The sequence below is a fragment of the Chaetodon auriga genome, chromosome 11 (genome assembly GCF_051107435.1).
Source record: "Chaetodon auriga isolate fChaAug3 chromosome 11, fChaAug3.hap1, whole genome shotgun sequence".
Classification (NCBI taxonomy): Eukaryota; Metazoa; Chordata; class Actinopteri; order Chaetodontiformes; family Chaetodontidae; genus Chaetodon; species Chaetodon auriga.
In genome coordinates this window covers 7509100-7525402 of record NC_135084.1, presented here as the reverse complement: position 1 = coordinate 7525402, position 16303 = coordinate 7509100, and the positions used below count along the sequence as shown (strand labels likewise).

At 42.4% G+C, this 16303-nt stretch overlaps 2 protein-coding genes across 11 annotated transcripts in view; one reads left to right on the top strand and one right to left on the bottom strand.

Moving 5' to 3' along the window:
* Positions 1-12837, bottom strand: part of marchf5 (membrane-associated ring finger (C3HC4) 5) — a 28911-nt gene extending 16074 nt beyond the window's left edge. The window contains exons 1-2 of the mRNA XM_076742358.1: positions 12379-12837; positions 462-664 (exon numbers count right to left, since the gene is read on the bottom strand). Coding sequence (XP_076598473.1) covers positions 462-664; positions 12379-12422 — 247 coding nt within the window. The 5' untranslated portion in view covers positions 12423-12837. The remainder of the gene's footprint in view (positions 1-461; positions 665-12378) is intronic.
* A 159-nt stretch (positions 12838-12996) lies between these two features.
* cpeb3 (cytoplasmic polyadenylation element binding protein 3) overlaps positions 12997-16303 on the top strand; it is a 35274-nt gene continuing 31967 nt past the window's right edge. For 3 of the 10 annotated variants that reach the window (XM_076742721.1, XM_076742720.1, XM_076742719.1), the window contains exon 1: positions 15141-16288. In XM_076742721.1, the coding sequence (XP_076598836.1) occupies positions 15176-16288 (1113 nt within the window). In that variant the 5' untranslated portion in view covers positions 15141-15175. Of the gene's footprint in view, positions 13065-13438; positions 13614-14950; positions 15070-15139; positions 16289-16303 lie in introns of those variants that run through there. The other 7 variants (XM_076742724.1, XM_076742723.1, XM_076742726.1 and 4 more) reach the window with 6 other exon arrangements.

Sequence of the window (16303 nt, the reverse complement as noted above, 5' to 3'; positions counted from 1 at the left end):
ACATGTTACCAACTTTCTTTTGGAAACGGTTGTAATATGACTAAATCCTACACACTTGTCCTTGAAGCAGTTTAATCAAATCAAACCAATTCGATCAAAATCCATTACAAATCCCTGCACAAATTTTCTTTGATTTTTGAAAATATCCATTCCTAATTCTGCTAGTTGCTCTTTACATGAACAGAGTCGGGGAACTTTGAATCTTAACTTGAGAAACCAGCTACAGCTATGTGCAGCCACACTTGGAAAAAAAACTGAAGGAAAATTTGTCCCTCTAATACTTCTTGATTGTTAGAAACTTGAGTCCCTTCTACCATGCTCACGCATCAGTCAGGAACCATCTTGGCGCTAAGAGAAAACACAAAGCTAAACTAGCGCCTCTTTATGGTTGTCTTGCTATTTCGAAGCATTCAGCTCAACTCTCCCAACACTCATTTCATCCTTTGTGAGATGCAACCCACCCAGTTTGGGAAAGACGATGAGGTATTCTGCGTTGCATTGTGGGCAGGCCACGCGTGCCGTGCTGTTGCCCCGCTGCTTCTCGTCCACCCAGCGCTGAAGGCAGGCCTGGTGCACCCATTTGGTCGAGCCGCGGCAGCGACACGGACGCACCCACTCTGCCGTGCGATCGTCCTCGTCTGTGGCAAAGCACACCCAACAGCTCCTAAAAACAAACATGAACAGGTGGGATGAAGACAATGGCACGCATACACACACCCTGATAACTGGGAAAAGACTGTAGATATCTGGTCAATGCACTTTTTGTGACATAAGAGCTTGTGACATTTTTTATTACAATAAATTATCCACCTACATAAATGATCATAATAACATGGTCAGAGTCTGAGACAATGCCTAAGAAAGAGTGGAAAACCGCACACTAGCTCCAAAAAAAATGGAAGATTTACTTTCTGAGATTTATACAACAAGAAGAATGTGCTCACTTTATCAACAGGCTACATTTAGGAGAAAGTAAAATAAAATGCCACAGTCACAGAATTGAAACCCAATAGGAACCCAATGAACACATATTTGAACAGTCGGATATTTTAATGGATATTTGGATCCAGCCAGACCAATCACACACCTTTTTATGCGGCAGGTATCTCCATTATGTCAGAGAAACACGAAAACAAGGTTTTGAAATAGAACAGATGTGGAAAAGACTTGTACTTTTCTATGTAATATTTGGTATTAGTTTAATACGCTTTTTTTTTTTAAATGACAGGTCTGACCACACGATGGAAATTTAATGACACTGCATTTCAGCTACATGGGCCTGTCAGCAATATGTAGCATTGTTTATAAAGAGGTGAAACTTTTCTTAATATTGAGGCACGTGTGTGAGTGTCTGTTTATGCGTGATAGACAGGAGGAAAGAGTGAAAGAGAGGAAGCAAGACTAATGTAACCTTTCATGTCCTCTGAGTGAAAAGTGGGCAGTCAGCAACACAAAGTCACTTCAAACAGGAGTCAAAGGTTTAGACAGAAAATTGTCGGCAAAGCCATTTTTCCACATTTAGGGAACAACGATAGAGTGAATGATCAAAGTTCCTCAAATAACTCCAGATTAAATGGCCTGGATGGAGCACAAACAGCATCACTGGGCCAGTGACTGAACAAAATCAGCCACGATCAATACATAAACCCCTCAGGCAAACAAGCTGTTATATGCTGCCTGCTTGTCAAGCATATCTGACAGCATGGCAGAACTGTTGAAAGTGCGTGCATGCACACGCTTGCACACACACAGATTAGCAGACCTTCATCTTGCCTCTGGATACAAGGCAAAGAACGTCCAAGGGTTATATTTCAGATACCATTTTGTTTCAAAATCAATATTTTTTCAACCAATATATTACAAAGAGGTCCAACATTTACTTTACGTATGCACCGTTTCTGTTACTTTTCAGTAAATATGGCCACTTGCTTTGCCTCTAGTTTGAGCTACATTCTTCCGACATTGCCTTTAGGATTAATCACAACTCTACTCAAACCTAAATTCACCAGGGCGTCCCTGTGAGACTGAGCACAATATTATGATAACCCACGGCTAGGCTATGCAGTGGCTTACTTGCACACAAACTGAGGAGACCGTCTCCCTTGTGTGTGACATCCAGACAAATGCCTTGCTCTGGCCTCAAGCCAAACCTACAAGTATCCCAACACATCCTCCTTCCTCTCCTCACACATTACATCTCCCACACAGTGAAAGTCCTTCTGAGTCAACTGTTCTTCCACTTAAAAAGGGCTACGAGTCCTCTTCCTCAAACTTATGCCTCCTCACTCACAGGCAAGGAGCAATTAGTATGTTTAGCCTGTCTGCTGTACTATCCTCAAATTAATTGGACTCCTTTTGTGAACAATAAACTCCTAGACCTCTTTCGCACCATTTCTGTCCAACATCTGGGAGGTAATTTGATAGCAAAGTTCCCCGACCTTACCGCAGTATGTGTGACTGTGACAATATATTGCTTTTTCATAGTTAATCAGCAGAATGCGACTGGCTGGATGGTTCATCACCCCTGTGTCTCACTGCATGAGGCTAAGTTCAAGAATCTCGACCAGTGACATTCTTAATTTAGCAGCTATGTACCAATGAAAATATTCATAGGTTGGACCTGAATAATTGATTTAAGAGAATCAGCAACACCAGGCCACGACTACCACGAGCAAATTCCTCAACTATAATGAAAGATTATTGGTTCTGATCAAACCTTTTTTTGTTTTTAACCAGCATAACTGTTGAAATGAAGAAAATTAACTATGGTCAAGAGGTGTTTCATTTATTAGCTTGTTGGAAATTAGATTCACTATGTGTTATGCTAACCAGCTAGCCTAGCTAGCTGCCCTGTATTACTGTACAGATATGAATGCATTGGTTTCTTTGCAATTTATTTCCAAAACTAGTGAATCAGACATCACGATGCTGTACCGTTTGTACGACATGCATCATGTCCATTCTACAAGAGCTAAAATCCAAGTGATGACTTTATGTTCTCTGACCTGTTGTGGTCAATTTTCCAGCAAACCAGTTGCTGGGGGGCAAACATTTACCTAATTTATGAGCACTCATTTAGGTGAGTATGGGTCTTTATGGCATTTTGCTCCACTACTTGTAATTCTCTGCCTTTTGGCATCTTACATAATAATCACTTGATGCAGCATTGATTATTTTAAATGAAAATGTGTTACACTTTACGATGAACATTACTACGAAGCACGCATTATTATACAGTAGATTCATCAATACAGTATGTACGTCACTTTACTGAATACATCCAATGATAACTTATGATACTGCATGGACTAAATCAGACTATGAGTATTTACTGCAGTTGATTACTGAGGTGTGTATAGTTGACAATTGGGATTAAAAATGGTTTATACACCACAGTATGTGACTGATTGAGAGCATCCATAATATATTATGTTTTATGACTGTTGATACAGTGCATCAGAAAGCATTATCTGTGTTTATGAGCGTAGTCAAAAAGCATTATGTATGCATTATAATTCACTGTGAAGGCCTCCTTCACGCACTATAGATGTGGTCTTCAAAAAATGTGTCAATGATTTTCCTTTAAGTCACATTCATGTTCAATTCAGCCTGGGACTAGCTTGTTGCTAGGAAATCCACTGGTTCAGGGGCTTAGTGCTGCCGTTGAACCATTTACAGCTCGACTATCTGTATCTGACATTTATTTTCTCATTTTCATAATTACACTGAACCTTGACCAGCTGGCATTTCACTGGATGAATGAAACAATGATTAGTCCACACACACACCTCCCATAAACCCCTGGCATAAATTCAATGAGGAGAGAGGTTTGTTTTTGCCTCTCTCACAGTGTGACTATGTACATTTTGGGTATCATTTGTGGACATAATGTGATAATAGATCTGGAAAAAAACACCGGCAGATTAATATTCACAAAATCCATGGAACATCATGCAATCATCCTCACCTCCACCAATACATATCACAGGTGAAGATTTATTCAGTGTATTCACACACATTTAAAGTCTGGCCGATCCATTCCATCTTAATCACGTGAAAGGTTTGTTTAAAACTGAGCCAAAAGCAGGTTAAGAGGTACCAGACAGGACAGTATCTCTCGTCTTTAGACAACTAGCCGTCCGTGTCTGACCTGATAAGATAGATTTAGAGTTTACAGTTTCATTTCCTGTTTTGAACAACAGGTATGCCAGTAATGGAGGAAATCTTCTGCCTTTTTTCTCTCACTAGGAAGTAGGAAATGTTTCTCACTACATCAGTAATATTAGAAACATCTGCTATGAAATACAGTTTCCAATTGCTAAACTTGTTCCCTGAATGCAGCAAGTTCCACAACCCTACAAGTATTTCACTGACTCTCAGTATGCAAGGAAAACTCCATCACCTCCAACAATTATCCACTGCCTATAAACTGAATATTCTGCCACGTTTTCCACATTGTCTAACCGGATTGGTGCATCAATTACCTGTTTCACAAACATTTGGTTTGCCCTGAAATCTGTAGTTAAGCTTAATTGCTCTATGCCCTATTTGTAGTTCATTTTGATGCAATAGAGACATCATTCTATAAATAAAAGGCAAACATGTCCCCAAACCACCTCTTAGAGAAAGAGGTTGGTCGGTGTTCTATTCACTTCAAAGCAAACTTTTCTTGGTGCCCACCTAGCAGCACTTCCACATTGGCTTTAACATTTATTCAGCAGTTGACTCAGTGAATCCCCATAGTACACCATGTATAATTCAAAACTCCTGCTCCCATAGTTGAATAATGGATGTCAAATCTGGGGCCTTCTCTCATCGTCATACTGAGGTCAACATGTAGTCTGTTAGTGGGGTGTAGAAGGGGCTCGTCTGTGAAAGACTGGATCGCCAACTTGGATTATTTGCTCAGGTTGCTGCCTGCCTGCAATGGATGATTTTCCAATACTCCCTGGGTGCTGAATAAAACATGACGATGCAGGAGAGGAGCCTTAGGGTCGAGGCGCTCAGGTGACATGGCCAGCTTAAGGGCCACAACGGGCACACGTGAATCTGATGGAAACATCAACCCTCCATTCACATTTCTGTCTACTGTCCTTTAGAGCTCACCTACTCTTTCTGACAGGTATGTAAGCCTGCACCATACTCAAAGCTCTGACACTACATCAAATGCAGTTCTCACATGTTTGCACTGCAAAGCTGGAAAAGACTAATGAGGAAAAAAAACATCTTGTGGCCATTCCCAATGTTCTACACTGGGGGACTTTCAATCGCAAAATTTCTATCGGACTGCCTAAAAGTGAGGCAGCTATAAAACACAACATGGAGAAGATGACTAGAACAGTGGACTGATGTCTCCACAAGAGCACGAAAGTGGAGAACAAAACCTCAGGCTCCCTTAGATTCACTGGCTCTTATTCCTGTAACCCAGCCCCGCAGCATGACAGGACCTAATACAACAGCACCGAAATGCTATCCTCTGTGCGAAACCTTAATCTCCAGCTTGCTGTCGCCTTGACCCTGTTTAACAGAACACCTGGACGGATAAGCCTATGCTGTACATGTACAAAATGGTTTCTGCACACAGAGAATTCTTGTGCAATTTGACAATTTGAAGAACCAGTGTCAACAACAATCTAGCTCAAACATAATTGACTTATGAGGTGTAATGAATAGTCACTTGCTGGTCATCCCACAATGTGTTCCCAACATACTTACACATGGCAAGAGTAAAGCCCAAACACACACACACACAAACACGTAATATTGACAGATGCTACCACACCTGACACACCTCACCATTACTGCTAACAAGGTCTGGAAGGATTCCATGAAAATGTCCTTCAAGAACATGAGATCCGATGACTGCGAGCTGCCTGAACCACGCTGAAGCTAGGTGACCTGCCATCTCAACCACTTATTTACATGCTAAACAGGCAAACTCAAGTGGGGCTTTGCAGTTTCCACAATGAGATTTAATCCTCTTTATGCTAACCGACTGCTTTGAAACTGCAAGGGCAGGCAAACAGCAGTGTGTATTATCCATTTTATTTTACCAGTTATTTTGAAAACCCTTCAAACTGCCAGGATCAAAAGAATGTGCAGCAATGAGGGACTACAGATTCTTTCAGTCAAGCTAGGCCAACATTTGTTCCACTTAGCAGAGGATGTAATTTTGACAATCTAAGAAAGCGCAGGACGGCATCATAAAGCCACACAAACACAGGGGGTCTGATGGTGAGCGCTGAAGGAACGCAGGATGACAGGGTGATCGACACTGTGTACAAAGATGAGTGTGACGGCATAGTTTCTTTCTCATCGTCTCACAAGTCAGGCTCCCGTTCTGTAAGAAGCACATAAGCCACCCCACAAAGGCTCCTTTCACTCAGCAGCGGTCACGTGACTGTGGGAAAGCTGGAGGTTCCTCTGCACAAAGGCAGGGCACAGGAGCACCGGATTCTGGCCCACAAAGATCTTTAAGGAAGGTTAAGGTCTAGGGGGGTTCTCCATGTCCGACTGCTTCTACTCAATCACAAACTAGTCTTGTCCATGTCAGTTTAACAACAACCCGGGCTGTTTGTCACCCTGGAACAACATAGTATCCAACCACCCAGAGTCTAGGATTTGGACATTTCATGTGTCAGCTGGTTAAATGACTCCTTGGTGAGTAAATTGGTGAGTGTCAGCTGCCACACTGACACTGATAATGTGTGATAGTTCAATAGTCTTTTGTATTTTCCTCATGAGACGGACAAAACAACAGGGTGTTCTCACCTTATTGTGCAATTGAAGACAGCAAAATAAACTCCAGATTCTAAAATTACCAGAATCAACGCCTTGTTGACAGTCAACAAAAACATTTGTCTTGCAGTAGTATGCAGTAGTTTGTGACATTTCAAAAAGAACAAGAACTGGCCTGCACAGTGTTCATGGTAGAGTGTTTAAGAGGTTATCAGTCATTACAAGTAAAGTTTGTCCACTGAGTCAAACAAAACAGGAGCCTCCCACCTCTATTACAGTCTCAAGCTGTCAACAAATTTGTGTACTTCTACTACTAGTCCTAGGCACTGTGACCTTTGTATTCTATTAACACGTGCACAGAGTCCAGTAAAAGGCATTTGTTTAAGCCTCCATTTGCCCACGAGTGGCTGGCGTCCAAAGTTAAGAGGACTAAGACCAGTGGAGGATTACAATCCATTAATCCAAAACTTCCTTTTTATGATAGTCTCAAAAGTCACACTTCATGCTCACATGTTTGTCATAAATAACCTGGTAATTCTACTGCGCTCTCTGTAAATGTTCATCATATAAAAAGTAACAAAAGGTGAAACAGCACTGAAATAGGCTTGAGATACACAAGCCTGAGTTTAAGGCTGACAATGTTAACAGGCTGCTTTACGTTAATTGCTTGTGGTTTAAATAACTCAAGCCAGATAGCCACGTCGCCTACCTCATGACATGTCACTTGGCATGACCTTTCACTGAAGTTAATGCCATGCAGCACAGGTTATTTCTGCCAGCTGTAAGCTATTTCTGCAAGCAACAACAGGTCACTTCTGGGCCAGCTACTGATGTCTATTAAGAATATGTCCATGACTTAGTGTGTTGTATTGACATAATATCTGGTTACCAATAACTTTGTGATATTCTAGCCATGACCATTGGTGCTCTCATACTCCTTATTCCAAACTACTGATTTTTTGGAAAAAACAACAACAATCCCTTACAGTCTCAGGCTATGTAGGCCAAGCACACACATGTATTTAACTATCACTCAGATAACAACAAATGATAAGCTGAGAGTACTGCATCACTTAACTGTAATGAAAGCGCATGAAGACCAGAAAGTGTAAAAAGTGCAATGCTAGACTGAAATGCAGATTCAAAGGTCAATGGAAAGTACGTTAAATAAAGACATAAATTGACAGTTGACTAAAGCATCTGTTAAAAAATGTGGCCCAGCTGTTGAAATCAGGACTAAACAGCATTCATATTTGACATGACTGTTGATTCAACTTCATCTGCACTGTGATCTTAAAAAAAGTAGGCTTTCCACTAACTCCCTAAAAACCCTTTGATTCTATGCATGTATGTCAGTACAACTATGACCTCTTAATTTTTTTTTGGTTTTGTATTTAACGAGAAAATGAATGTCACTTTGACACTGACACCACCCCAGACAAAAATTGCACCAAATCAAGGCTACAGGGTCAATCATTACTAGCCTTTCCTCACACACACAGAGCACATATTTATACACCCTTTCATGCAAAGAACAAAAGGGTCAGGATCTGGACAACAAAAGCAGACAAGAGTAGAACAAGGAGGATGTTTGAGAGCCAATAAAAAAGGTCAGGATGGATTGAAATGTGTCCCCGACATCTATTTGTGAAACACTGCATTGCAGGGGCAGCTGGCTGCTTGTGGCAGGCCCAGATAAGAGCCTGTGGAGCCTTATGTTTGTCAGTGATAGAGGCTGGGTACACAACAGTCTAGAAGCAAGGGGACATGACATACATCTTCCTGCTATCAGCTCCTCAAACACTGTCAGGGTTATTGCCTTTGCCACACACCCGCAGCACGCAGCCAAAGCACATTTCACAAAGCTCACATGCCCTTGCTTTCTTCCTGCTACTGTACCATGTGCTTGGGAAATGGTTTCAAAGTCCAAAGTTCAATATTGACAGAAAGTGCTGCGTCAAATGCCTACAAGTGCTTTTTAGTACACACTGCCCAAGCTATCAAATGCCAGTGACTGTTTTGACTGAAGTGGCACAGCAATGTGATTGGATGAAACGTTGCAGCATCTGCTCACCACTACTCACACAGAGGATGGAGAATTCTGGTGACACATGCAGCATAATAACGAGGGGAGCAGCCATCATGGCTTTGACTTAAAAAGAGAATCCAAACAACACATGAACCCATGTTTTACTCTTAGAGAATAAAGCTGGGTGGATAATCAGCCTGGTCAGTTGTGAACACATGTCCATGTTAAAAACAAGACTCTGCTCATCTGGTGGAAAACGCTTAGATCTTTTCACATCTAATCGTATCCTGCAGCGACTGTGTGTCCGAGTCCAAATTGTTTATTGCCAATCATATGAAAACAGTGAGATTAGTATGAGATAAGCGCCAAACTTCCCATAGATCCCCTGCCAATTCAATCATAATGATTACATTACTGAATTCATCACATGGACTTCAATTTTCCATGCTCATTTCTTTTAAGAAGTGTATGCCAATAAAATAGAAACAAGATGCTAATACTTTCCATATCAACAAGCTCTTTCTACAATGACAATTTATATAGTTTTTTTAATATGGAAAATACACTGATTGCACAAACTAAGATGACATCAACTTCATTATTTGACACATCTCCTCTCATCCGGACAAAACTGTCATACTGCATTTGATCTAGCAGATTCAGTTATCTTGTCACTTGTTTTGAAACAACTGAGCCTTGGCTAAACACAGAAAAAAAAATCTCCTTCATTAATGCTGCTACGCCTATCAAGCTTTCCATTCTCGCACAGCACATATGGAGATCACAGTGATTTTGTAGTCAGATTTCCCATTGAAACTGCCATTCATTTTTAAAACGCTCACTAGAGTAAACAAAGTCCGGCTTCTAATATCTCGCTGATGTCTGTGGATTTTGACGGCTAAATGATGACTCTTGCTAGCAGCATTTATAAGTGTAGCTAGCTAATGCTGAAAGTCCACGGGCCAGCTGAGAAGTCCAGCTCCAGCTGACGTCTCCATGTGACACATTTTAAAATCAAAACCATGTAAAAAGGTTTTATGTACTTGATCACTGCATACATGAGATAATGCTAAAAGACTGAAGCTGAAGCGACATGCAATAGGCCTAACATCACCATCCTCACCAGTTGTTGAACCATATAATGTATACAAGGGAGTAACTTTGTTTGTGTATTTCAGTGTAGAGCTAATTCACCCTAAAGCATGGTAATGGTTAAAAATAAAATGTAAAAATACTAAAATGTATTAGCAGTAGAAACACATTTTACAAACATCATTGAAACCTGTCAGAGTATCAAAAACATGAATAACATTAAGAGATTTACTTGCTTGCTGTGTTTGTCCACATGAAGATGAAATCATCCATAGCTTAAATGGAGGATGTTAACAGGTTCCAGTTTTGTGTTCTGAATTTTTGCAGTAACCCATTTATTTACATTTGATCACAGACTGAGCTTTTAAATAGCTTGAAAAACACTCACATCACACACAGGAATGTTTTCACAAACATGGCCAGTGATCTTCAGTGTGACCTTGGCAGGTTAGAACTTTCTGTTCCCACTGCATTTCTGACATCACTTATTTTGTGTTTCAAAACAGCAGATCACACAAGTGTTGTTGACATGCTTTATCTCCTGCTGTCAGAAGACTGCACAACTATAAAAGCAGTTTTGATCGAGCATCCCAAAATGCTCACTGCTAACACTTAAGTCTCAGTTGGTTAGAATCAATGATTTAATGGTCCACTTTTTACTAGGGCAGTGTGATTTAATGCAGTCTTTCAATTGGTAAAATATATTCTGCACAAAAAAGTGCTGTTTTGCCCTCTCTACATATGGGGGGCTATGACAGAAAAGTCTGGCCATATCCGAGCAACCCAATCTCTCATTTTATCTAGTTTCATCATCACATGAAACAGACCACATTAACTGGTTGTGCTGGTTAAAGCTACAAGACAAACACCTTAAAGTTGCACATCAACCCATGCTACACAGCACGACAATCTGAGCCATGTGTTGATATGAGCTGAACACAAGCACAATGCACGAAAGATATCTAGCTGCAATCCTACGAGTACATCTGATCAATGAGACGTGATATTACATGACATCCCACATTGAAGCCCCTGGGGTGAGCTAACCTTTGTCTTCACTGTTTCCATTACTGTGTTGCAAATATCTGAAAAGACCTTATAGTTGGTTTGATAGAGAAATTGTTAAGACTTTAGTATTTCATGGGTTAGAGTCTTGAAATACATCATGTCACCGTGAGATGCCTGTGGATCACACCATTTCTTTGTAGAGCAGCATGAACAAAAGCCTGCCTGCCTTGACATCCTTCATGAAATGCACCAAGGGTAGGACTGTATGTGTTTATAGCTTACAGTATTTCCCCACCTGTTGTCCCCCCTCCATGTGACCATGAACAATTCAACCTGGAGTTCCAGGTTCTGCCTAGTTCAACTTGTTTGGTCAGACGTTTCAATGTCAGAAGACATGTTTGGACTTCTTGTGTCAGCCATAAAACTTTCCTAGGGTTTCAGAGTCTATTAACTTGCGTGTACAGGCTCAGGACAGTAATGACAGTTTAGCAGAGTGACAAAAATCCAAACATGTTTATTTAACTGTCAAAACCTAACAAAAATGGCTGGTCACTGAATTTTTTTTCCCAATAGAGAATGGAGTTTCTCTTCTTCATTGCTTCCAACTACTTTTACTGCTCTTACATGCTTTTAGTATTTTATCAGGTTTGTGGTGTTGAAGTTTCCAACAGTGATTATGCACCTAAAGACACTCACAGTGCACAGCTGGCATTCTGGTGCTTTGCTTTTTCTTGATTATGTGTAAAATATCTCCATATTTTTAGCAAGTGACAGATGACACTTGCTTCTCTCATATAATGCTTCCTAATGATCTCAGCAGTACCTCTCAGTCTTTGTTCTGTATGCTCAATATGATTTTCTCTCTCAGCAGGGACACAAACTTCAGACATCGTACCATTTTACTTAAGATTTACTTAAGGTTTGGTTATTCTATGCACAAGTGTGTGTGTGTGTGTGTGTGTGTGTGTGTGTGTGTGTGGATGAAAGCAAACTTAAGGTTGTCTTCATTAACAAAAGGTAAGATGTTTATTCATCCCGTCCCACAATGAACGTAACAATCTCAGAAATGTTACTGGATACAGCCTTCTCCCCATCTTAGGGTCAACAGGGCACACGTTTTGGGAAAAAGCGACAGGTGACACTGTGACCTTTTGATGTTTTCTGGGTTACAAGGTAAATGTTAAAGAGTAGCGTAGAAAATGTTCAAAGTGATATGCTGGTGTTAAGATCATTTGATGCAGTGATATTACGTTATTAGTCTTAGGGCAGCAGTAGTGGAGGACGTCCTATATCGACATTGAAAAAATACATCCAGCTAACGTTAAATGGCACTCAAGAATTCAGTGCTTAACGTCAGTAATAGGTATAACGCCATAACTATATATCAAAGTCGTGGCGTTTCTGAATATTTTGACAAAAACTAAGTTAACTTCCCTGCATTTCGGTCAGCTGTGATTTTACGTAAAGCTACGTAGCAGCCATTAGCATGTTAGCTTTAAACTTGAACTCACCTGTCCAAATTCGGCTGCATAACCACTGCGCCCTGTTCCGCCATTATTCTGGAGATGCAAAAAAAAAAAAAAAAGAAAACGAAAGAAAAACTCAAATGTTGTCCTCTTGATAGGGCAGATTAACTGCGTTCCAGATAAAACATTAAAATGGCACGCTTGTTAATTTGCTGCAGCTGGCGTTAAATCACTTGCTAGCTAGCTGGGGAACTAACGCTAACTAGCTACATAGGCCTTTGTGTTGATACGTAGCGTCAGCTGCAAACGAGCCAGTTATTTAGGATAAAACTATTCCTTCGCGCTCATGGCAGCCTAAACAATATTTATCTACGACCGATGCACTATTTCAACTAAAAATCCTCTTTACATTGGCTAGGGCCTGGTTTGTCACTAATATTATCGCATTGGCGTGACTGCTTGACTCCATTGACTGGCCGTCTCTGAGGTAACGCAAAATAGCGCGGTCGTGCGTGGCTGCGTCATCAAAACAACGACGGCGCCGATAAGGACGCCTTTCCCCTGCCACGGGAAATGTAGTTTCATAATGCTTCCCTCCCTCTTATGGCCAAAAATATCAAATTAATGTTCTGAATCCACACCCGACACCTGTGCCAAAGAGAGTCTACGGCTTCTTGGAGATACAACCATCATGAAGATGCACATATGGCTACAGAACACTTCTAATAGTGGTAAGACGTTTTAATTAGGCTACATGGTCTTTCACAAAGTATCCTCACCTGCTATGCTTGTCTTCGCTTGATTATTAAAGTTTCTATACTACATCAAATCACGTTTTTTTGCAAAATTGATGTAAGCAATTAATATAAACTTAGTATTTATTGCTCAGTGTCTAGATAAACCATACTCATGCGTGTGAAGGAGAGAGAGAGAGAGAGAAATAGAGGGGGAGACCTTTACTGTCAGTCATCACCACTGTTTTTATTGCTGCTTTAACGAGATGCTCCATCTTGTAACCTCTCCTATAGGCCAGCTTTGTAGCTGATTTCATCGCAGGAGTCCAGAGAGAACATACATATTTGTTGGCCAGCCACTGCAATAGTGAGAAACTACAACTCCCTACAGCCTCCTCGGCATCATCCATGCGCCGCAGTCAATCAGCTGTTGAGGCAACTGCTGACTACCTCGGCACAAGGGTAGCTCGTTTGTCATATCTAAACCCAGACGAGGCAAACAGAAATCTCTTTATTTGCAGAGTCCCAAAAAGGTGAACGATAAAGGTAATTTAAGCTTCACGTCAGGCAGAGAAGCCATCACGCTGCGTGTGCATGCCGTTTTGTCGTTGGTGTGGAGGGACACATATGGATTAAAGGGGGATATCAAAGCAAGACAGCTTCATGAAATGTATCGGATGCCTCGATCGGCGCGATAAATAGTCATTTGAATGGTCAGGTTTTGGCAGCGTCCGTGGTAAAGGGCTGGTGAGGTGAGCCACCACAGGCTGCCGAATATGCTGCTTTGATGACCTTGGAAGCGCAGCTCCTGGAGGAGAAAACACGGATTAACTGGTGGGGTGTGCGCAATGCTATTGGCTATTGCGATTACCTTGAAAGTCCAACTTGTGTCACTGGCATTGTGCTGCTGAAATTATCCCGGCATGTCATCTGGAGTGTTTTTTTCCAAAGTCTGCAGACTTGTGCATTCATGTTATTGAAAGGCCTCAGTGTAGGCTGCATATTAGCTCTCCTGCTGCCACATTCCGACAGCCAAGAGGAGTCTTATCAATGTTATCATGCCTTTTAATTTAGCTGAATTTTAACCTTCAATGACTGACACTGTGCCATAGCATAAGGTTGTGCCTTGCATGCGCTCCAGCTGTTAGGATATGCTCAATTGCTCAGTGTAGCCTTGCAATAATCAAGCGCATTGTGCTCTATTTACAATTTAGATTGCCCTGCTCACTGTTGAATTTAATAACGTGCAACTTTATTTCTCTGATCCGTGATTGCACAATTGCCGTCATGATAGTATATGAGGGTGTGCTTGTTAATTGGGCTTTTGCAAGGCGTTGTCTCTGAAAAGCAAAGTAAAGGATCGTTTTGCATGAAAGATTCAATATATAGTCGCTGACTATCAATAGGGGACAGCGTTCAGACATTCCAGCGTTGACTTTAAGTTATTATATTATTGCCTTAAGCTGCAGGTTGCACGGGAACATCTTGTATTATACAAACCGTGCCTGTGTCAATGCGGACCTCGGGCAGAGTCCCTCTTTGCGCTATAATAAAATCCTTTACTATACATCATATTATTCCAGTGTGGACTTAGGCCTGTGTATTTACTCATTTTGCCAGTCAACTTGATCTTCTTTATTAAATGATCTCCGTCTTATACACCATACTAAAATCTATCGACTGACTGTTGGAGGAGCGTACATGCGAGATCTTTGCGGTATAATAAAGTGGTTCAGGTGCGTCACTTTCTGCTGCATAAAAAAGGGCGAAGTGTGCCTTTTGGTGGAAGTCCTCTCAGTTTGGAGAAGCGCTGCGGTCGTGTGCGTCGACGTGCCTGGGTCAGGAACTGTCTTTTAACCTTGTTAAAGGACAGCTGTATTTACTGACGTATGTAAATGAATATAGGGGAGGTCCTTGGGCAAAAAAACACACACTGAATCAGTTTCACATTGCAGCTCCGGAGTTCCTGCGTGGAAGGAAAAACGAGACGTGGCGAAATCTGGTGATTATGTGCAGCCATATATGCCCCGTGTATAATTTGTGGGATTTATGAATCATTCTGGTGTAGTTTTGGGAAGTGTGTTTTTCCTCTTCTTCTTTTCGGCTAAATGGGTGATCACGCATTCGCTTTGCAGTTGCCTGGTCCCTCCAACATCATATCCCTGTCGGAGTTGTCCCAGTTCATCAGATACTACAGCAGCCCGGCGAGCCCGGTGTGTGATCTCCTAAATTACGACAATAATAATAATAACTCCTCGTCTCTGTTTCCCCTCGTTGCAGCTCAGCAAACCATGCAGGATGATTTACTGATGGACAAAAACAAAGCCCAGCCTCACCATCAGCAAGATCCGACGCAAGTAGACCCTCCTCCCTCCACCCCGACCCCGTCATCGGAGCCCACTTCTTCTTCATCGGAGTCGGAGAGCCCGTCGACCGGGAGCAACCAAGCGGCTTCAGCGCTGAGCAGCAGCAGCAAGGACAAAGTGCCGATGGAGTCGCCGATCCTGCCCGGGTTGAGCTTCCACCACCAGCCGCAGGAGACCGGCGGCCCCCTTTCCTCTCCTTCCTCGTCGTTCGGGAGCACTTGGTCCACAGGAACCACAAACGCCGTGGACGATAGCTTTTTCCAGGGAATACCCTCGGTGAACGGGACGATGCTTTTCCAGAACTTCCCCCACCACGTCAACCCGGTCTTCGGGGGCAATTTCTCCCCGCAGATCGGTCTGGCTCCTCAGTCCCAACAGCATCAACAGCAAGCCCAGCAGCAGCAGCAGCAGCAGCAACAACAACAGCAGCAGCAGCAGCAGCCCCAGCAGAGGAGATCCCCTGTCAGTCCCAGCCAAGGCCCCTTCCCTCAGAGAAACGCTTATCAGACCATCATGAATAACAGCAAGGGGTCATCGTCGTCGTCGCCGTCTGCTCCATCGTCCGCTTGGAATAATCACCAAAACGCCGCGTGGAGCACAGCCTCCAACCCCTGGAGCGGGCTGCAGGCAGGCAGGGACCCGCGCAGAGCGGTGGGCGTCGGGGTAGGGGTCGGGGTCGGAGTCGGCGTCGGGGTGCCATCACCCCTGAACCCCATCTCCCCTATGAAAAAGCCCTATACCAGCAATGTCATAGCACCCCCAAAATTCCCGAGACCCGGTCCCCTCACCCCCAAGCCCTGGATGGAGGACAGCGCCTTCAGGACTGACAACAGCAACAACATACTGCCTTTCCAGGTAAATACATTTCCA